At 41.0% G+C, this 22,686-nt stretch overlaps 2 protein-coding genes across 8 annotated transcripts in view; one reads left to right on the top strand and one right to left on the bottom strand.

Annotated features, from left to right (window-relative positions):
* The window catches only part of mrrf (mitochondrial ribosome recycling factor), a 24,265-nt gene extending 14,544 nt beyond the window's left edge, over positions 1–9,721 (bottom strand). For 3 of the 4 annotated variants that reach the window (XM_086053448.1, XM_086053446.1, XM_086053447.1), the window contains exons 1-3: positions 7,467–7,671; positions 7,240–7,392; positions 2,923–3,041 (exon numbers count right to left, since the gene is read on the bottom strand). In XM_086053448.1, coding sequence (XP_085909574.1) covers positions 2,923–3,041; positions 7,240–7,392; positions 7,467–7,671 — 477 coding nt within the window. Of the gene's footprint in view, positions 1–2,922; positions 3,042–7,239; positions 7,393–7,466; positions 7,672–9,570 lie in introns of those variants that run through there. The other variant, XM_086053449.1, reaches the window with a different exon arrangement.
* Positions 9,687–22,612, top strand: rbm18 (RNA binding motif protein 18). 4 transcript variants are annotated; one of them, XM_086053454.1, is made up of 6 exons: positions 9,687–9,998; positions 10,432–10,545; positions 15,221–15,347; positions 16,878–16,958; positions 19,393–19,493; positions 21,476–22,064. In XM_086053454.1, the coding sequence occupies exons 2-6, from the start codon at positions 10,439–10,441 to the stop codon at positions 21,570–21,572; spliced, it is 513 nt and encodes a 170-aa protein (XP_085909580.1). In that variant the 5' UTR covers positions 9,687–9,998; positions 10,432–10,438; the 3' UTR covers positions 21,573–22,064. The 4 variants fall into 4 exon arrangements, with proteins under 4 accessions (XP_085909580.1, XP_085909579.1, XP_085909578.1 ...); XM_086053453.1 differs by having other exon boundaries at positions 16,878–16,964; XM_086053452.1 differs by having other exon boundaries at positions 9,694–9,998; positions 21,913–22,612.
* The last annotated feature ends 74 nt before the right edge of the window (positions 22,613–22,686 follow it).

Genomic DNA, 22,686 nt, shown 5'->3' with positions numbered 1-22,686 from the left:
CTGCTTCCGCGCTCGTGACGGCCATGTTTTTTTTTTTTTTTTTTTGCACGAAAAACCAAACCGGAATTTTTCAAGCCAGGTTCTCGTTAATATGTAAGTGTGGACGAGGGGAAATGACACTGAAGTTTCACATCAAACGCAGGCGGCCCTCGTCCGAGGCCAAGAAGTGAGCGGAAAGGAATGCGAGTTGCTGTCCGCCTGCGTGTACGGCCGCTACGGTGATGCTCACCTACGCACAAACACAGGCCTGCTGCTTGTTAATAAATGACTGGAAAACAATTGAAGGGCATCTGGAAGGCCTGGTAATGGATAGGCATCATTATAAGCCTATTAGCTCTGGGCACGGCGGCCTCACCTCTGTGTGCGACGTGCGCGCCAGACTAGCGCATGTGTTGTGTGTCCGCTTGAGCGTGCGTGTGGTCTGCGGTTAGAGTCACTGCAAAGAAACACTTACCAGAGGACCACTAGCCGGGGGCACTTGCGGCTAAAAATGCAGCCTGCAACTGACGGGCTCCCCAAATTCAATTGCACCCCCGCTACTCGATATCCTATCCCCTTGGCTCTCAATCTACAGTATGTGCGTGTGGGAGGAGGTTTAGGTCAGGGCTCTCATATTTTTGACATAATGAAGTGATTCGCAATCACTGTGCCGCGGCACATTTGAGATCATCAGGTGGGCCGCAGGGAAATGACCGAATTTCTCTGAAATGACATTTAATGGTCTGAAAAGCATTCTTTATTTAGTACAAGTAATGCAATTTTGTTCACCTATCTATGCCAGCAATGTGTAATGACAGCCAGAACAATGAAATAGATCAGTGGGCCCCCAACCACCGGTTCGTGGGCTTTGATAACTGATTGGACATATATTCCATCACTGGTTCAGCAGAAAATGGCAAAGTAGAAATGTTTATCATTTGTTTGTATTTCTTTTCATTGAGGCCGTTACATTTTGGTCCACAAATCGATGACACGAATATCAGGAATCCCCAAAAAAGTAGCTTCAACATGCTCTTCATCCAAGTTCTCACTTGACTTACCCCGAACTCAAAAGCTGTGATCATTCGGTCCAAAACAGCTTATCTGAGTTGGTTCAATCAAGTCTTAAGATGCTCAGCTTGAGCTAAGTGTGCATGGCCAAGCAAAAATGATAAAACAAATCACCCCTGTTTTATAGAATATCTGACTTATTTGCAAGTGACTTTTGTACAGTTTGACTAGACAAGCGCGCGGGACCAAATCTTACTTTGTCGTGTTGAGTAAATAATTGCAAAACACTGTTGTATGTTTGATCAACGGAACATGTAAAGTCATTTCATTTTCCTGCTCTGTCGCTGCCATGTTGTAGACAAAGCAGTTTCACCATGTTCTGTTGGTAAAAAGAAAACTGAGCCAAAAAGCGGCACAGCAAAGTACTTGCAACATGAGATAAACCGAGGCTGGCCCACCATTATTAGTAACCAAGTACAGGGGGTACTACTTTCCTATTAGAAAGGGCTTTGGTGCTATTTTGTGGCATTTTACAGATGGCATGAGTTTTGCAGAAAATAGCTGGGGACAGTTTCCACAAAAAGAAAGAGTACATTTGTGGAAAAAAGTGAGAGGGAAAAAAAAGCATGTAAGGGATTTATCGCTTCACTGTTTTTCATTTTGTTTGGAACAAATGCCACGGTCTAAGTATTACTACTTGCATTAAGTCATTATTCCATCTGCGTGATTTCAGTGAGCTCATTTAAAGGTTCATTACTAAATGCTGTTGCTTTAATTGTTCAATTTCCTGACAAGTCACGAGGTCTATTGTGAGTGAAAAGAAATGAAGAAGAAAAAAGGCAACGCATGGAAAATGGATGGATGATTGTGTAATGACTTAATTGTACTAAAAAAAAAAAAAAAAAAAAAAAAAAAGGAAGAAAGAAAGAACAAGAAAAGCGCTTTGACTTTCCAGACCACCAGTCTGGAAAAGTCTGGACACTATAAGCCTACTGGATGAACCAGATCTGTGATTAGTACAGTGTTGTAAGGCTGAAGAAGGAAAGGCGGGTATAAAAAAAAAAGGAAAGAAAAATAATCCATTCCTTCCTAACCTGAGGGCAAGATGAGGTCATTTCCTATTCTTGTGACAACATACACACACATATCTAGGTACATACAAACACACACACACAGTTCAAGTTCATGGTGCTATCTTTCACTCCAGAACAAAGGGCTCCTCGAGTGATCCATCAATTAGCATATGAGACCAAGTTGGCGTGAGACGCTAAGGTCGGGTTTCATTTAGGTCTGCGCTGGCTTCACTTCAAGCCTCAGATTATTACCTCCGCCAAGTGCGAACGAACCAAGACCAGAGGTACCGTTTTAACTGCACTTTGTTTGTTTCTTTGCTTGTTAGTCTGCAGGATTACACGAAAACTACTTCAAAAATGTCCAAGAAACTTTGTGCAGAGCTGGCATATGTGCTTTGTGAGAACCGAAAGATATCTTATCCAAATTTGGATCATTACAGAAGAAATAAAAGAAAGAAAAAAAACGCTTCCTAACGAAGAATTGATTTACGTTGCATGTACCCAATTCTAATTCAGCACCTACAGTATACTGGCTTTTTATTTTAACTCAGTCTATTTAAGCGCCTTAAAACTGACCATATTCAATGGCCATTCTGAAAGCCCCAGAATGAAAAAAAAAGGTTCTGTATGATCTCCTCAAACAAACAAACAAGGCACTCCCCAATTATTTTTGAATCACGCTCGCCCCTGAATCCCCAAAAACTGTGCAGCCCCATCACTTACGTTCTCTTCTGTGAACGAGGGAGTATCCTAGCCAGCATGTCGGTGCGTATCACACACAAATATGCACACGCATACACACACTAGTAAAAATAACGTGTGTTTGTTGGTGTTGTTGGTTTGTGAGTGATGGTCTCACCTCTGGGTAGCTGCTCATATTGACCATAATGAGCTGAGGCGATTTCATGGAGACTTGGCCCAGCTGGTTGATAGGGAACTTTCCATCTTGTGTTGACACCACAATGTGGTCCAGAGCTCCTATACATACAACAGGGCACATACACACAATGTTCTCACTAAACAGTTGCAATGTCATCATTATTATTACTGTCACACACACACACGGATCCCACCCAAAAAGTTGCAAACACTCATCACAAACAGTCGCTCCACAATTTTTGTCAGGCAACAGTGGGAGATTTCGAGCGCTCCTTAACTGGCTATGTTCTGATACACTTAACATTCACAGTGAAGTTGACCACACACAGTTGTTGTTTTTTTTCTCACAAATATAGAACAGGTTTAACATTTACAGTCAGCCCAACCTGTTTCCGAGCAGATCGTGGAGGAAAATTACACTTAAAAGATTAGAAAAGAAAAGATTATCCATTATCCTGAACTATTATCGTGTGGTGTGTTAGAGAGATATATATATATATATATATATATATATATATATATATATATATATATATATACACACACATATACATATATACGTACATATACATATATATGTACATATACATATACATACACGCACACACACACAAAATGGCTTTGGCAATACTTTTGTGTTTTGTATGCATCATTTTAGTCGGCAATGAATCATTTGGTCACACACTGACCAATAACAAATGTGACTCCAAAAAAATAAATTTGGTTATTTTTATGAGCACCTCTCCTTCCTTCAGTGATGAGAGAAGCAAAGGTGTGTTGACCTCGAACCCCCATTCCCCTCTCCTTCCATCTGGCTAACCTCAGACGCAGTTGTTTCCTTCTCTTCCACCTCTGCCTTACATCACTCTGTGCCTGCTTAAGCTGTGGAGGTTGCAACTCATGACACTGCTGGTGGTGTGCATTTGTGTGTGGGGAAAAAAAAAAAAAAGAGGCTGAAAGAGAGGTGATTTTCTTGATGTGGTTGGTTCATCATTTGATTCCAAGGGTCAAATACAGAAGAAGATATGTAGAGTATAAAGATGGTCACAAGGTTTCTAATCTGCAGCTATGACCTTCTGCCTGTCCGTCTTTGTTACTTATGCCTTGACAATGTGCGCCTACACATCTGTTAGCACTTATGCCGACCATACAGGCGGCCATTCCTTTACCAGGAGAGGCAGAGATCTGGCAGGGAAAATATCAAAAATCTCAATCACATTACTTAATGTGAGAAAACATTAATCATGATGATGACCAAAAAATGGGTTTAGCCTTTGACAAGAACAATGAATAGGAAGTCACACTCATCAAATTGAACGTACAGTATTGATTTCAGTTTGTGCACTTGAACGTATCCATTACTGAATTGGGAATTAATGCAATAAATTCCCTGCATATTATTCATTCTGTTGGCTCAATCTTACACAATAGATCAAGAGCAACACTGAGAAGAAAGGGGAAACACACACATATATATATATATATATATATATATATATATATATATATATATATATATATATATATATATATATATATATATATCAATAGCAATATATGAGCTATATATGACTTGAGTAAAATCTGAAAAATATGTAATATGTTGAGAAATACATTTTAATATTGGGGAAAAAAAGGTAATATTTTATTACGAGAATAGAGAAATTGTATATGAGAAAAAACTATTCAAGTTTATGGTATTTTACAAGAATAAAATAATATCACATGGAACACACTTAATTTTACAATAATAGAGTAAAAGAAAAATGATCTACATTTTACAAAGTTGAACTTTTTTTAAAGTGACAGTGTGTAGAATGTTTCGATTTTTCTAAGTTCATTCATTTTGAAAACCTGCTATTAATTTCAGAAATATGCTAAAAAATATATGTTCTATCACATCAATGTACTTTTTTTTTTTATATAATGGTAGGTGAAGTAATCTCTGATTATACTTATACAGGGTGCGCCATCTTTCTGCTACGGGTACTCGAAGGAGACAAACTTAGCGAACGTAAATCCTCCACATCATGCCTACAGAATGTGTAACATTGCAATGTACTTACAATACAGCGGGTGCTACTGTACTTTCAAGTGGGTTCCTGCACTTTAAAATGATATAGTAAACAGTCACTTTTTAATAATACCTCATCCCATTATATTTATCTGCCAAATTAAAACATTTGCATGTACTTCTTAGGGATGCATACCACAGAGATTTAATGCTAAGGTTTCGCTTTCAGCAATACAGAAGGACAACTATTTTAGAAGAGTAAAGCCCTCTTTATAATGGTCATAGAAAACCACGCATCTAAAATCCACATGAACAAACTGGTTACCGTACAACAAATCAGTAATGCATCAGTAGTTGGCATAGGTCATGTCTCTGATCCCAAAACCATTAAACCTGTTATGCCGAACCAAATGACCGACACACTTTCGAAATATGCTAAATAGCCACGAATTGCAACAAGAAAACAATTGACAGCGAGGGAAAACAGTCCAATCTTAGAGTGCACACATTTTCGGCAGGTCTTATTAAACTGAAATGCGTCACTGCAAATCTTCCTGCTCTTTCTTCTTTGTGAAGGCCTGCGAATGACTGAAGGATGACTACATCGAATACCTGCATTTCCCTACAAGTCAAACTAATCCTTCAAAGCACCGACAGGAAGATGCTGCATGGACGTTGCCCTGGCAACCGAGCTTTGACCGCAACAACCCCATGAATGTTCTCTCTCCATCGATCTCTGGCTTTCTACACACTTTCATACAGATATATCCACACTTACCCCTGATTAAATCCAGATGAGAAATTTGTGGGAAACACACACACACGCACACGCACACACTTGCGCACGAGACACGCACGCTCAATCGGACAACTGACGTCATTTCATTCCAACATCTCATCCCTGCTGTCAGAGCTAAGTCCTGCTGCCTCCCCGGATTACTGTGCAGCTGGACAGGAGCGAGGCGGACGGACAGATGGAGGGATGGAGCGATGGAGGCCGAGGAAGCAGATGGAAATGAGAATTCTTTGTGCTTGTAATTGAGAATGTTTGGGCCAGAACATGAAAAAGAAGGAGGGTGGTCAGGAGAAGGACAAATATGAGCTTGGAATCATATGAACCGATAAAAGGGGAGGGGAGTGAGGATGGAAAAAAGGACAGTTGATAAAAAAAAGTAAATACTGAGACATTGACCATATAAGGACGGTTGTTCTTCTATTGCTGCTTCAGCAAATGCAATAGCAATATGTAGCACTGTAAGACCTAAACGTAAAGACATTTTAGCAGAAAAAGGTCTGAGGAAAGTCACTTCCGAGAAAGGAAAAGGAAAAAGTAAGAAAATGGGGAATTAAACAAGTGGACTGAGAATGACGTGGAGTTACTCTGGTATGCAGTAGTAACGTCGTGATTGTAGTAAATATTTGCGTGAAAAACATTCCTGGGTCATACGTTACAAAAAAAAAAAATGACGGGACAGCACCATGGTAAACCGAGGGCCCGGCTGCACTGTATATCGCATTATGTGAGGACAAATGGTGACATCATACAAATTGAGTTTTCCATGAAAAACAATTTCAGTGATCTGATGATGTGTGTGTGTGTGTGCGTACGTGTTTGGGGGGGGGGGGGTGCGAGTGTGTGTGTGTGTGTGTGCGTATGTGATCTATTCTTCCTTTTTTTTAATACTCAATGACGACAAACATCCACACTCACATTCACACATAAGGACAATTTTGAGTTTTGGATGAATCCAACACGCATGTTTTGGGATGTGGGAGGAAGCTGTACTACCTGCAAAAAAAAAAAAAAAAAAGAAAAAACTGGGAAAGTATGAGGTGAACATGCAAACTAAAGACAGACAGGTGCCCCAGAGCAAGATTAAAACCCCGAACCTCAGAACTGTGAGGCAGACATCCTAACCATTACAAGACTACAGCAGAAATGCATATTATGAAGCTGAATAGAACTAGCTCCTTCCGCCCATTAGGCCTTCTATTTCATCCCCCTCTGACCCTCATCCCAAACCGAGCTGCCATCTTTGCAGGCCGGAGGCACCAGGTCATGACCTGGATGTAGTTGGGGAAATCATGGTCAAAGTGGGGTCAAGGTAAGGTCATATGGGGCGCTCCATGATGCAAACAAGGAGTGTGCGTGGATTTTTATTTTAATTAAAAAAAAAAAATAAAAAAAATCTAAGCATTTTGTGGTCTTTGGGTTGCGAAAGCAGCTCAAAAATTGTAAAGCAGTTTGAGCTTGAGAAGAGAATATGAGATATGAGATAATACCGGGTGACGTTCTGATGCTGAGGTTGCGTGTGAAGTCATCTTTGAGCGCATTAACAACAGCCGCCATGTCATGCTTTACTTCCTCCAGACTGATGATGTCTTCCACCAGAGCGGCGCTAATATTCACCTTGGCCACTTGCCCCTTTGTCTTGGCTAGGAAGAGGATGAGAAAGACCATTCAGCGTGAGAACAAACAGCCCACAAGTCACTCCACAGTCCACACTAACCTTTAGCCTTCTTGGTGGCGTAGAGTCGGACGCACGCAGCAGGGTGGTTCGGGCTGGTGGGGAACAAAGTCGGGGCGCTGAGCTTTGTGGGGAGCGCGGGGGCACACCTGAGCGGTCGCGACAGGGACTGACGCAGCAGCGGACGCAGTCGGCTCCAATGATTCAGCGCCATTACTAACAAGAGTAAACATACAGACAGAAACATAACTTAAATATAGGCATGGATGTCATTAGATAGTACATACAGGTACTGCCAATGTTTATTCCAAACTATGATGCAATGTTGATCGTTAACTACACACAAATAAACCTACATTGCTTAGTTAAATATGAAGTAAATAAATTTTTGGGTGGATATTGAAAATTAAAAATGTTCACTGGAGTTCAGTATCAATCCTTTAGTCAAACAATAATGGAGCTCTAATAATGTGGAGTATGACCTTGGTCAAATTTTTGTTTTCTCAAATGTGACCGCAAATTTAACACAATAACCTTGTTGGCCATTGCTGCACCTGTACTTATTTAAAATAAATAAATTAATTAATTAATTACTTTTAAAAAGAGGTAATATCCAATAGCAGCCAGTAGGTGGTAGGCCTTCGTCTTGTACCAGCACTGTACAGTATTTCCGCCCACTGACACATGCAGTGATGATGTTTGGTGATTCCTTCCAGTCCATTCATTACACACATATACCAGACCAGCCCCTCTGACTTTATTATGGACTCACAACCTCCCACCTTGCAGATGGTGAACTGTGCCGCTGAACCACAGAGCGCACACAAGTACAGACAAACTCTGGAGTAACAAAAGACCGCAGACGCAAACACACTAAAGCCTGTCTTTCAATATCACCGGCTGTGAAGAATTCTCAGTGAGCTGAAAGGGGAGAAGCATACCAAAGCGTTGGCCCAAAAACAGAATGTACTGCTATGATAAATGAAGAATTAAGAAAAAAAGTCAGTGCGGAGCATGCAGAGCTCCGCCAAGGTCGGATTGTTAAAACAGTCTTAGTAAAGTGTCTTTTTCTTTTTCAGCGAGCAGAGGTTTCTGCTATTCAGATATAGTCTAAAGTGTAAGCACCATAAAAATCACAGACCAAATCTATGAGGCACACGTCCAGAGATGAACTGATATCCAAATATGTTCAGGGTAGACGGTGGACCACCACTGCATCTCATGTTAAACTCCTAACAGGCTTTCAAACCCTGGCAGGCAGACTTTCCTGACAAGCTGATATGATCTGACCCAACTGTGGTACAGCAGATCGGCTCTGATGTGGGATGCTGACGGAGCTCCTTGGAGTGGAAGTCATGCAGAAAACGTGGAGCACAGGTGGTCAGTGCGATACTGTAACACGACATCCTGCAGATGCAGCTGCACTCACACCTCTTCTACTGCAGCAAAGCAGCCAGTGAGCCCGCATGAGGTCTCCTTTGTACACTTTACAGTGTGAACATAAAATGTTATCTGATCATGCTCTTCCTGGTTTAATCTCATCTCCATCAAACAAAAAACAAGGTTGAACACACAATATTTGCAACACTGTGTGGCTTGTATGTATTTGTACATGGTCATTTATCTATATACTGTATCATATTATGACTTAGAAATACATAATTTATCAAGCCAGGGGGATTGTTTTTGTAACTTGCTTGTTATATGACTGAACATAATTAGTGCTTTTTCAAAAATTGAAATTAATGCAAGAATTATATGACATGCATTATTTTGACAAAACTGTCCTAATATAATGTACGTCACGTGATATTAATTAGCGCATATTTGATTTAAAACGTCCACATAAGTATGAATTAAAATATTTATTGAATTGAAATGTCATACTTTAATCATAATTAACAGAAAAGAGGGTGCGATAACATTATGTAGAGGCGTTCTGCACATGTTTTAAAATAACTGGAAACTGGTGTAAAGCTTCATAAGTGTGAAGGTCGGCGTGTTGAGACATTTTTCCCCCATTTTCTCGACTACACGTCGGAAATTCACAAACAGTTGTAAGAAACGCGGTGTAGGAGAATTTACAAGAATAGCACCGTCAAACGCACATATAGTATGTTAAATTACACAAAATATGGGCACTTACTGTTGCAATTCTTTCCTTGAGCATGTTACGGTGAAGGGACGCTTGAGTTGATCGTCATCTTGCCTCGACGGATTTTTGAGACAGTAGCGCTTGAAATGTAATACAGACTGCGCCGACTAAGCGGCGACCTTTCTAAACTAAACTACTTGGTGTGCGATTGGGATATGCAAAACCTAAAACGAGTGCTCCACCAACACGTATACGGCATCACAGCGCGCCTGTGTTGTTGGACTGTGCTGTAGTAAATCTTCTGCCTCGCCCTCAAAACAAGACATCCAACTTAATTTAAAATCAATAATCCACCCCGTTGGGTTAGAATGATTATTATTATTATTTGACAGCACCGAAGCATCCCGAAAGCGGGATCAGAAGCGAATTCGATTGGAGAAGAAGCCACGGTCTTATATCGGGTGTGATAGAGCGAGGAGGTAAGTGCCAACCATGCTAATCGCTTGTAACCTGTTAAAATCAAGTTATAATTAACTCACTGTTGGGCACAGTAACTGTAACTAATGTCAAGCTGCTAGCTGTGAATTTAAGCAGTGTTTTGGAATCTAACGATACATGCCAGTTTGTTTTGCAACACTAGAACGCAAGTGTTTACAAGAACTACTGTACTTCGAATGGTTTCTATTACAGTATGTCTTATTTCGGCGCCGCGTGTATTGTGGTTTTGAGAGCGATTAAATAGCGAACAGTTGAATTGTATTCCCATATTATAGTCTATGCTAAGAATATCATATTTTAAGTGTGTAATTTTACCTACGAATTGTAGCTCAGTAAGACAATGGTCTCCACAAAAACAGTTTACTGAATAATAGTATATGCAATTAATTATATTCTTTAACTTTATCTTGTCAGTGGACACATGTCGTCTGCAGCAGAGACAATGGAAAATGCCTCCATCATTTCAGACAGCGGGGCCCATGATGGAAACCGCTTGTGGATAGGCAACATCGATCCCAAAATCACTGAGTGAGTATATGATCTTGTTTGCATTTTAAACTGTAGTTTGATACTGTTGATGTAGGTGCAAGGATGAATAACTGCACCCCACAATTGTAAGAAACATGGTCAGAATGGATCACAAATCCACTTTTCACACAAAACTAACAAATATGATGCACACACGTAAAGCTGCCAAATCTAAGCAGCGTTAAAGTGGTCGACGCAAGGCTGATGTTTGGCAGTGTGTGTTATAAATCCCAAACTTTCCCTTCTAAAGCTGCCCACATCTGCCTCCCAGAGAGAGGCACTGCATTGTTTGCGCGCACATGATTGATGAGTTGTGTGTGTAGCATGTGTGTGTTGCAGGCTGAGACTGAGCAGACGGGCTTGGGTGTGTGAAACAGTGGCAGCGAGGCGTGGAGCTGCTCTGCAAATCGGCAGCCATCGTTCTTCACCCACCTGCCCTGTTTACTCTCTCTCTCTCTGTCAACCTGGACCTGTGTCTGTGTGTACGTTTCTTGCTTTATTTTACGTATACACTACAGATGTATCTTAAAGGTCGACGACAATCTGTTCTGTGACATTGGTCTTTTTCAAAACAAAACTTTCTATTGTCTATTAATTTTGCATCTAAATTTTTTTTTTTAAAAGTTTCCCCTGAGTTTTTCCTTGCCCTCCTGGGGATTAAAAGCAGGGGATGTCGTTAATATTTGTCAACTGTGGTCATGTGGAGCCCTTTTTCTGACGTTTCTGTGATTAAGGCCTATATAAATAATCTTGACTTGACAATTGAAATGCATTATATTTTTGGGGAATCATTCATACAAGAGCCTGTCTTAAAAACAATATTAACTGCACCACCTTGTACAATAATTATCTCATTACTGACAACACAGAAAACCATTCCAAACTTTGTTTCCTTCAACATACATCAGATGAATCAGTTATATGTATAGTCATCATATGGATTGTCACTCAAAACTAAATAAATCTTAATTCTCACAAGCACCTCTTTTAAGCGAGCATTGCAATTTATTGATTTTTTTCACTCATTTACATTTTAAAACTTGAGTGAAACCCCAATCCTTATAATAATTTCTACAACCCACTATTTTACTTTTTTTTTTAATCTTCAAATTAGGTTCAAACTGCATATTTTAACATCTTTATGTTCAAGATACCAATTTACGTACACAATATATTGAATTATGTTCATCTAAGCCTCTCTCGTTGGCTCTTTGCAGAGGAAGGTTCTGAATGTGAATAACAGCACAAATGTGTGGGTCTGAGATTACCTTTATGTACAATGTGCCGGAGTGGAAGGTCGTTTTTTTTGTGCTAGGAGATTGTTTTTGTGTGTCCATCGGGGGGCTTCTGCAGAATATATGTGTTGCGGCTCTGGTGGGCGTCTAGACAGGCGTTTCCTTCCCTTTCCTATGCCCTGCTCCACTTCTGTTTAAATAGTGCTACTAGTGCACTGTATGAAGAGAAAACATGAGAAATGCCCATGGCCCCTGTTGCTGATTGGAAAGATTAATTAGCTCCTGGCTGGCACTGACGGTACACTTTGTTTGCTCCACCAAGCATAGCTGTGTCCACTTGAGGAGGAATGCAGATCTGCTTTGCCTATTGCTCTTGCACATAGTTTAACACTTCAAATGATGTAACTGATTATTTGGCTTTCAGTAGTAATGTTCCACCAATTCAGTTCATTGGAAGAAATGTTTTTCAACATGTATCCCACATGTCATGTTATTCCTTTAAGGAGTATGGTGATGTTAACTTGACTGTGACGGTTGTTACCCATAATGCTAAAATAATATTCTAAACTATGTGTCCTCAGTTCTACTCGGGAAGGTTAATGATACAAAAAAAAAAGCCAATTCCTCAAATAATAGCTGTCTGAACCACCACAAATTCCACCATTTTCAGTTGACAGAAAGGGACAAAATGGCCGCCCCCTGAGATGGATAAAAAACGGTGGCTTTTGCTGCTTAACTCATATTCCACAAACACAATATTAATCATAATGCCATGTTTAGACTGGTGGAGGCACATAGAATATATTATTGTGAAGACATTTATTGGGTTGACGTCCCGTTTAAAGATAGAAGTAAACACAACTTGCTACCTTTGTTGCGCTAACTAACAATTGTTGCCATAAATGTCACAAATTTATATTTGAAAGTTTTTCCAACTTAATCTCTTTTAGGCCCTTGCCTCATACAGATGATTGTGTGATAGTAATCTTAGATGAGTTGTTGCGCTAACTGTGAATTTAGTGCATTGTCCTCTTTGTTCTCTCACTGGTCCTTGTCATATTTTGTATTGCTGCTCCGCCGCTGTCTACTTAGATCATCACTTATCTGTAATGAATTCCCCCCTTTTCCCTTTCCTCTTCTGTACCACTACCTGTCTTCTCACCTCGCTTCCTTCCCAGCAGCATCCTCCCGCCTCCACCTTTCACCTTGCCGTAAACATTGGCGCTCTGAACTTTACTCTCACTCTCCGTAGGTTCTCCCACCCTTTCCTCCCGCCCCCCCCCCCCCATCTCCTCCTCTTCCTCCAACGTTTTTTACAGCTCCCATGAGGCGCAATCCATTGTGGTTCTGTTGCGAGTATCCAAAAATGTTCTTGGAGTGTCTGCATTGTATATGCACCAGTCTGTTTATGTACTATATTTTTACCACTGGCACAGAGGGTTCATTTATCTTTGTGGGTGGTGTTTACTTAGAACTGTATAAAATAAATAAATAAATAAAAAGCGCTCTTTCATATCCAATATGTGAACATGAACTTTAGTGGATAAAAGTGTTCCAATTGCTTATTAGTAGCTTCGGTAAGATACGTTTGCAGGGTGTTGTCTGGGAAAAGCAGAAGTCATATGTGGTCTAAAGGCCTCAAGGGAGCTGTACAAGTGTACAACTGTACTGCAACCTGGAAAGTCACACTCCACATCCCATACACGCTCCCACACACACTTCACATTGTCATACAGCTATCCTTGCAGTGCCAGGCATACACACAAACCCTCTGGATTTCAAATAACAACTACGAAACAATAAGAGGCTGTTGAACAAAACAAAACTGTAATTCACCTGGAGTCACCTTGACTCCTGCAGACTGACGTCTTTCTGCGTGTGTTCTCTGGAGTCCTGTTCTCCCAAATTCCACCAAATTCTCACAAATCATTTAAAGGTAGTCAATAGATTGATTTGTAGGTTTCTGCAAAATGTTTTGTTTGCTCTGAAAATGTGCCCTTAACTGCGTTCCTAGTCTTGACAAAATACTGAATGTTAATTTGAAACCAGAAGAATCCTGGTTGTATCGGTCGCCATACTGTGGATGTAGTTCAGCTTTCGTAGCTTCTTTAGACTGCAAACTTGCTGGTTTGCAAGCATTTGTGGACAAAACGGGACAGCTGCGGAGGGGACGGGATGGTCAAACATTACGAGCCGCAGCGCAGTTAGTAAAGTATTTGTGAATTGGACGCTGATTTGTTTGCTCCTTTTTGCAATCCTATAGTGAATTCGGCCCTTAAGTGTTCAATATGCGTGTGTGATAGAGTGCAGTGTGTATGTGGATAACATGTTCTTTTGCATGTTTTGGTCGGATTAATGAATTAATGGTTGGCAAAATACTAACATCATCATTATGAAATATTTATTGAGTGGCAGTTTACATGTGCCCAGCCGGGCCAGGCTGGGGAGCTTCTTCTGAGTCTGCCCTGCTCTAAAGCTGCCCAGCATCCACGAAAGCCTTGATCACAGGTGTCTGGTTCATGATCAGGCTCCTGCAGAGCTTGCTGCTGAGCTGATCATTTGAATCAGGTGTGTTGGAGGAGAGAAGCATCTAAAACATGCAGCATAGTGACCCTCGAGGACCGGACTTTGATACCTGTGCCTTGACGGCAGCCCCTCCCGTCACGGATACCGCGATAGTGAGAAACCATAATAGGGTTTGAAATTAGGGGGGGGGGGGAATGGCACAAATCCCACAGCATACTAAGTTTCAGGCAAACTGGACTATCATGGTCGTCAGGTACAAAGTGTAAACATAGCCAGAAGTTGGAGTCTAAAAATACCGCGGGGGACTCTTGATCTTGATTTGATTTTAACTCATTGTCGTTCGAACAAGCACAGCCAAGTAGAGCCCGCATGTCGGCAGGTGACGCAGGTCTCATTGTCCAGCCTCTTTTCCCAGAAGACACATTTTTCCCATGCCGCTACGAGCCCAGCCGTACCCACGCTTCCAGAGGCACACAGCGCATAGCTCTTCCGTGAGCGCATATCTAAGTTCAGTCGCTCGCTGGATGTTGTTTGTGCAGTCGGGCGCACGGGAGGGGAGCTCGAGGCTTCCTTTGTTTTATTCCCTCATTGTCCTGCTACCGTATCCTCGGCATTGTCTCAATAAAAGATTTACTGTCTCAGGCGTGCCACACCAGCTGGCCCGCTGCTAAAAAGGTGTCAGGCGGGGGAAAGCTGCCATTCTCATTATCCCTTGCACTTGACAGATTCACACTGTACAGTGGCCGGGTGCAGGATGTCAATCCTTTTGATGTGGAGACAAAACTATGTTTCCTTTTGTTCCAGCATTTTTTTAAAACTAAATGAATCAAAATGAATCACATACTCATTTTGCACCCCTGTGTTTTTTTGGTTATTTATGTGTGAGCTCTGGCCCATGTTTCCTCCCCCGGCAGGTATCACTTGGTGAAACTCCTAGAAAAATTTGGCCACGTCAAACAGTTCGACTTCCTGTTCCATAAGTCCGGTCCTCTGGAGGGGCAACCGCGAGGCTACTGCTTTGTCAACTTCAACACCAGAGAGGTACGCACACGATTAATTGATCATTAAAATGATGTTATCCATCTAGCGAACTTAACACGCGAAAGCTGAACGCATATACATTTTTCTCCTCTTCAGCCAAATGCCGAGCTGTGTTTGTTTTGGCTTTCGCCATTTTGATGAAATGTTTATGTATTGGACGGGCATGCGTGGATCAATGTGTGATGATGACCATGTGGACCCCGAACTGTAGTATAAATGGTACTATGTGCGCACCTGGTAAAGTATGAATTTGCCTTTGGACAACAATTTAGTTGGCACTGAATCAACAGTGCTTCTGCTGGTTGCAGCAAAGTAGTGCACTTCATTTAGCCTCGGTTAGCTTCAAGATGCCATGGATCAACAATCACTTCACAGAGTGAATTCTTCTTCGTTTACTTCTTATTTTACTTCATTTTCTTCTTTTACTCCTTAAAATTATTTTACTCGTTCTTCATCTTTTACTTCTTCGTTTACCTCTCCTCCTCCTTCTTTGACATACCAATGTACGAAACAGCTCTCCTGTTTTCCGGGTTTGGTCACGTGACGTTCACAATGTCAACCCGAGGGCATTTTGATATCAATTTCAGTTGACAGCGGAGGGCGGGTAGAATATCAAAATGGCTGCGCCCTGAGATGGATGAAAACAGGTTAATTAAACTGCTTAATTCCTAATCCAGCGCCGGAATACCGTGTTTAGACTTGTGTCAATAAAAGAAAATGTTTGCCTTGCTTTCCACTTTAACATTGCATCATCAAAGAGAGCAACCCATTTAAATACTTTGGATTAGTCAATAATTAGTAAATAAATAAATACATGACAGACCCATGTGGGGACTTAATTACGAAAAAAAAAAAAAAATTGACCAAATTTGGACATAAAAGGGTACTACCCAGCAATGGTGATTTATTATAGATCGCCATGATGTCCGCCTTTCAACAATCACAGCGTAATAGTGTGTGTTGCTGCAGTGGATTCTGTTTGGTATTAAAAGCTCCAGAGAAAGCCCCCCCCCGCCCCAATTTAACTTGCCGGACGGCCTGTATTTGCTTTAGAATGAGCCGGGAGGGATCACGATAAGCATCTAGTTTCACAGCCAGTGTCTTATCACTGGGCTATGAAGTCCTCCCAGAAGAGTTATACAAAGGAAGTGTGTGTTTATCTTCGACACTCACACACACTTACTCACACAACCAGATTAAGTGCTTCATTAATACGCAGGGTCCTTGCTTTACAACGGAGTCCCGTAACCTGAATTTGTATGTCGAAATTGATTAAAGTCTAGTAGTAAAGTCACATTTATGTGAAATGTGAAATATTTACTTCCAGGCTGTAAATAAACAGTCAGTTGAAAAACAGAGTATGGCAGTAATGGAGTGTGCCTTGGTGTGTCACCTTAAAATGTCCCAAAAATTGAGGAGCCCTTGTTCAGTGGTACCAGAGACACTTATTTGATTGTACGGAACTATTTTCTTTTCACGGTGCCTTTGCCGCTTCAGATGTGGCCTTAGCCGTCTTCCTTTTGTCTGCAGGAGGCCGAAAGAGCCATCCAGTGCTTGAATGGCAAGCTGGCACTGTCCAAGAAACTGGTTGTGCGTTGGGCACACGCACAGGTAAGGGTAAGTGTCACACTCGCTCGTTCCACTGCAGCACTTCAACATGCACTGACGTCAATATGATGCCAGAGGGGGGCGTACAAGCTACGATTCCACCAAGTGGTACAGTTCAGGTTTTGGCTTCTTAAATCAGAAGTCAACCCAAACATATTTTTTTTAACTTACTACTTCAACTTTACTAGTTGAAACACAGCATTCTGATTAATGTTGTGTTTGTGGAATACGAGTTAAAAGTGAAGTCAACGCAAACAGTTCTTCTTCAAGAATATGTTCTATGCAAGCCCACTAGTTAAAACAGGGCATTCTGATAAATATTGCATTTGTGGAATAAGTGTTAATCCACTCGTTTTTAGCCATCTCTGGGGGCGGCCATTTTGTCTTCTGTCGACTGAAAATGACATCACAACTGCTCACAACGACCAATCACGGCTCAGATTAAGAAAACAGGTCAGCCGTGATTGGTCGTTGTGAGCAGTTGTGATGTCATTTTCAGTCGACAGAAGACAAAATGGCCGCCCCCAGAGATGGCTAAAAAGGAGTGCATTTTGCTGCTTAATTTAATATTCCACAAACGCAAAATTAATCAGAATGTCATGTTTCAACTAGTGGGCCTGCTGGGAACATATTCTTGAAAAAAATATGTTTGGGTTGACTTCCGCTTTAAGCAACAAAATCCACCTGTTTTTAGCCATCTCTGGGGGCGGCCATTTTGTCACTTCTGTCGACTGAAAATGACACCACACAACCTTAGGGCTCAGATAACGACCAATCATAGCTCAGCTTCAGAAAACATGTGAGCCGTGATTGCAAAAATGCCCTTTTTGAACATGGGCCACTGTGTCATTGCTACTTCAACTGAAGAGTGCAAGCTACTGAATTTTGGTACCTGAAAAACATGTCTGAAAGAGGATTCATGCTGCCATTCTTTGCGTTTCATCTCCAGCCGTTAGTTGATAGAGAAACCAGTGGGATCTCAGTACAACTCTTGTCTCTTAACAATAGACTGCTTACTGGCAAATAGTGAAGGGATATCCTGTATAGAGATGAATCACACACGACAGTCACACATGCTAACACACGCACACACACGTACACAATGTCAGTGTCACATTTCATCACCTTGGCCTCATTCTGCATTTTTTTTTGATAAGAATTACCACCGCTTATAAAACTAAATTTCCCCCTGGAGCAATCTGGTTTGACAATTAGACAGTTTTCCTGCAATGCCACAAAATCAGTTCTATTTTGTACATGACTTACGTAATTACAAGAGAAAATGTCAAATTATTCAGAACAAATTTTTAGGTGTGAAGTTAAACTTTGTATTTACAGATAACTAGAGTGTCATTCACAAACTGGGGTGCGCGCGCTGCAGCTTAGGGGTCAACAGAACAATTTGCAATAAATTGTCGTCAATTTAAAAAGCGTATACCTAGCTATGGGATCGCCAGTAAAACACATAACAAACCAATTACTCCCACTTACATGAGCTTTTTTGACATCTCTGCATGAATGAAGTATTTGAAGTATTTTTTTTAAGAAAAAGATTATTACTGGAAATTTTTTTGGAGAATGTAGTCCTATTTTTTATGTAATATTACAAGAAAAAAGTTGTCATTGTTTTTAGTTCACATGGAAAGAATAAAAATATAGTTTGTTCCCTCTTTAAACTTTGGCTGTAATAATTTTTATCTTGAAACGGTACAGCTTTTTTTCTCCTAAGACAAGCACTTTTTATCCCGTAAAAAATGAATGAAAAATATGTCTTGTAAATATTCCAAATGTTTTGCCCTCGGGGAACTCTGTTCTCATAACATTATACCTTTTCTCCGTATTAAACATTTTTGTTATCGTCACAAATTAATTCCAATAGCATTTAGGGGTACACATGGTAGTTTAATTGGCGTTAGATCTATGAAGGTGACTTTGTACACATGTAAAAATAAAAAATCCCATGTAAGGGTTTCCTAGGACCCAAAATATTTAAGATCTAGATGGCTTGACAGTTGTGGCCAATTTTGTCCGTGTGGTTCCCAGCTTTGTTTCACCTCTCACATCATGTCCATTTTGTTTCTTGTCTTTTTTTTTTTTTCATCCATAGGTAATGAAAATTCACTGATGGCTAGCTGAGATGAATGAGTTGCAGACGGCAGCCTGTTGGGGAGTCTTATTATCACAGTGCCCCTCTCCCTGCATGTTTTGCTGTTCTTTTGCTCAATGCTAAACTAACTCCTTCATTCTTCCATTTTAGATGCTATCTGTGTTACATGAATGCCTGCTGCCTTTTATGAGCGTCACACACCTATCGGTTATTTCACCTCTCTGTCTCTTTCCATCTGCGTGTGCTTCTGTGTTTCCATCTGTGTTTGTGCCCATCTCTTTGTTCTCTGGCCGCCGCCGCCATCATCATCATGGTCGCTGTCATCTGCAGAGGTTTGAAGGGTTCCGGAATGACAAGACGATGCCTTCCAGCTTGGAGCCGTCGAGCAGCGGCGACGGAGCCGAGGGAGCCTTGACAACGAACCACCTCAGGTTGTTTGAGCACTTTTGAAATTTTTGGGCATGTGACATGAATTACACGTATTAATTGCTGTGCGGGATTCATTGCTGAACACAAATGTGCCCTCACCACATCAGCGACTTCACAATGCAATCAAGCATCTGCCGACTAAAAGCGCTTAACGCTAATATGTACCTCCAACAAAACGCAGTGCAGCTAAGCTTAACGTTTGGCTCTGGTATGTTGTCTCACCCTGCCGCATCCACAATGCACACAATTGTGCGCTATCAGGAAAATAGTAGATGTATGATTATTGTGAATTCTCATTCATTCATTCATTATTCATACCATGGTCAGTATGGAAAAAAAATTAATTCTCATCATTTTTTTTCTCTGAGTATTTTAAGGGGAAGTCAACACAATCTTTTTAACATATTTTTTTTTCAAAAATATGTCCTATGCAGGCCCACTAATTGAAACAGGGCATTCTGATTGATATGATAGGTCGTTGTCTGAGCCCTGAGAAACTGTGATGTCGTTTTGAGTCAGTCAGAAGTGACAAAATGGCCGCCCCCCGAGATGGCGAAAAACGAGTGGATTTTGCTGCTCAACTCATATCCCACAAACGCAATATTAATCAGAATGCCTCGCATCAACTAGTGGGCCTGAACAGAACATATTCTTGAAGAAAATATGATCGGATTGACTTCAACTTTAAGAGTAAATCAAACTGAAATTCACCAAATACACTCTAAAGGCCACCACAAGCGACGCAATGCAGCTGAATTGGACAATCACAAGAAAAAACAAAATCCAGTCAGCGACTCACACCTGCAAACCAGGTTATTGACCGGAAAAACTGCTACCCCTGGTGTTCTTATGAGGAAACAAACTTTAGAGACGTCACATATACAACGGTATTATTTATTTATTTTTAATTCAACCACAAACAACTTGACGCAGTTGCCAAGGAAGAAGCAGATTACCCTGGCCACTGTAGCTACTGTATATTTTAATAGTACTAAGGAAACTCATGAGAAGAACAAAAAGAGGCAGAGATAGAGTGTGGCTATTTGTGATGATCACCCCAATCATTGACTGCACTCGTATAGTTCAGCAGCCAAGACTCTCCACGCTTCGCTTTTTAGCCAGAGGTGCGTATAACATTTTAAATAGAGCTGCAATGCTCTTGCAGTGTTGTTCATCTGCGATTCAAATTTCGAACCACCTAATGTTTTAGGAACATTCAATTTACTGTAATTCCTTTAATTTAAATGTTTCCACCCAGAAATGTTTGGCATTGCACTACTCCAAAGGGGTTTTGTTGAAACCCCTTACTACATTAACTTAGACAATAGTTGAACAAACCATTATTCCTGGCTTCTGATTTCAAAATTACAGTAGTTATCCGTCCATTTGTTCAGTGCACTTTGTATGTAATAATCTGAGGAGATGATTAAACATTTATATCGTTTCAGTGTCAGAATGGCGCTCCAAGGTAAATGGTAACTCCAATGTGTACCGTGACAAAAATGAATTTGACACCCTGCTCGAAATCATCCAGGGGTTGAGGTCTGAGGACTGATATGGTCATAGGAGGATCTTGATTCTGTGTTTATAATTTTCAGTATGAGAGTATGCTTCTGCAATCAAAAAAAAAAAAAATGTGTATGTATATATATTTTTAGATTTTAGACACATCTTAACCGGGGGTGCCAATAATTATGGCAGGCACTGTAATTCACTTGCAAATTGATGCATCTCATTTTGTTTATTGATCAAGACAGCTGAAACATTTTGCCTTATGTTAAATATCTTTAATATAGGATGTTTACAATGTGTTCTCTAGGTTTTCTCCGGTTGAATGTGTATTCCTTGTCTCTATGGCAGGAGTAGGATTTTCCAAAGGTTCGCCTTTAGCCCGATATAAATTCATCTTCATATAAAAGCTTTCCATTTACAAAATGAGATAGCCACAGCTCATGTCATTGATCATCTACTTGCATGTCCACAGTCATGTCGACAAGTCCTGCTATTATTTTGGGGAGCGGCTATTGTGCTCCCGAGCTTTCATCGCCGCGTCTGCAGCCATCGTAAATAAAGCAGAGTGAGGGCTCTTAGCCAGAGATGGTGTCTCAAAGCACGGGATGCCATCTGGAGAGCTCTTCTCGGGACAGACTGCACACTTGGACTCTAGTGTAGACTTGAAATGGCGCTCTTCACACCTCGTACGAGAGGAAATAAAAACACCGTCATCCTCCATGCCCGCCCAGAGGCATCATCTTTCTCCAGCTCTTCCTCCTCTCACTTCCACCATGTATCCTCCATTTAATATTTCACTGTACGATTGGTACTCTCGCAACGATATTTCTCTTTAAACCTGCTAACTTCCTCTTTTATTTATTTTGTGCGCGCGCGCGCGCGCGTGTGTGTGCGTGTGTCCTCCTCAAGTACGAGCGCTAAGATCCGCGCCATCGAGGCCAAGCTGCAGATGATGGAGGAGAATCCAGATGAGGAGTACTCGGGCCCGTCTGCCTACGTCTATAACAAGCCGCCAGAGAGGAAGCGCTGGGAGCCCTACTCCAAATCACATAGCAGGCCGTTTCGAAGGTTTAGGAGATGACCCGTCCTCCCACTTATCAAGGAGAACCCCCATCTCCCTCCTCCTCCCAACCACTTTTCCCCCCCAACACCTCAGGCCCCATTACCCATCCCAACAGGGACTTTTTAAACTGGGAATGAAAGACACTGACATTGTTTACAACAATGATGGACAAATAAGTCATTTGGTTGTTGTTACAATTTATTTGAGTGTGCGTGTGTTGATGTTTGGAATGTGCAGGATGTACTGTATCATTCCGAAGAAAGAAACCTTTTCAAATCCAACTGCGTGTAAACAATGGAATACATTGTCAAGACTTGCAAAAATGTTGAGATGCTTTTTGGATTTATTATTATTATCACATGCTGTTGTTAGTATTATTTCTTTTTTAAGCAGGGGTTGGGGAATCTACAAACTGGGGGTCAAATACCTACCTCGAGATTATTAGACTTGCCATGCAATTCTGAAAGCAATTTAAACCTCAGAGGAAAAACGTTTTGGTCACAAATGCTCATCGTGCATAATAATAAACATTTGATTGTTGCATCATATTGTTCCATAAATTGTATGGCCATTAGAGGACAAAAAAATAAATAAAATGGCCCCTGTTATAAAAAAAATAA

This window comes from Filicampus tigris, chromosome 15, assembly GCF_054856515.1.
Source record: "Filicampus tigris isolate MCC_2025a chromosome 15, RoL_Ftig_1.0, whole genome shotgun sequence".
NCBI lineage: Eukaryota > Metazoa > Chordata > Actinopteri > Syngnathiformes > Syngnathidae > Filicampus > Filicampus tigris.
The sequence above is the reverse complement of the archived record's forward strand: the minus strand, read 5'-3'. Positions and strand labels throughout refer to the sequence as shown.

Excerpts from the sequence above, each read along its gene's own strand:
- rbm18 (XM_086053451.1), top strand. The coding sequence starts at position 10,439 with ATGTCGTCTGCAGCAGAGACAATGGAAAATGCCTCCATCATTTCAGAC. Across the intron at positions 15,348-16,877 it reads TCAACTTCAACACCAGAGAG|GAGGCCGAAAGAGCCATCCA; the intron begins GTACGCACACGA and ends TTTTGTCTGCAG. Across the intron at positions 16,965-19,392 it reads GGGCACACGCACAGGTAAGG|AGGTTTGAAGGGTTCCGGAA; the intron begins GTAAGTGTCACA and ends TGTCATCTGCAG.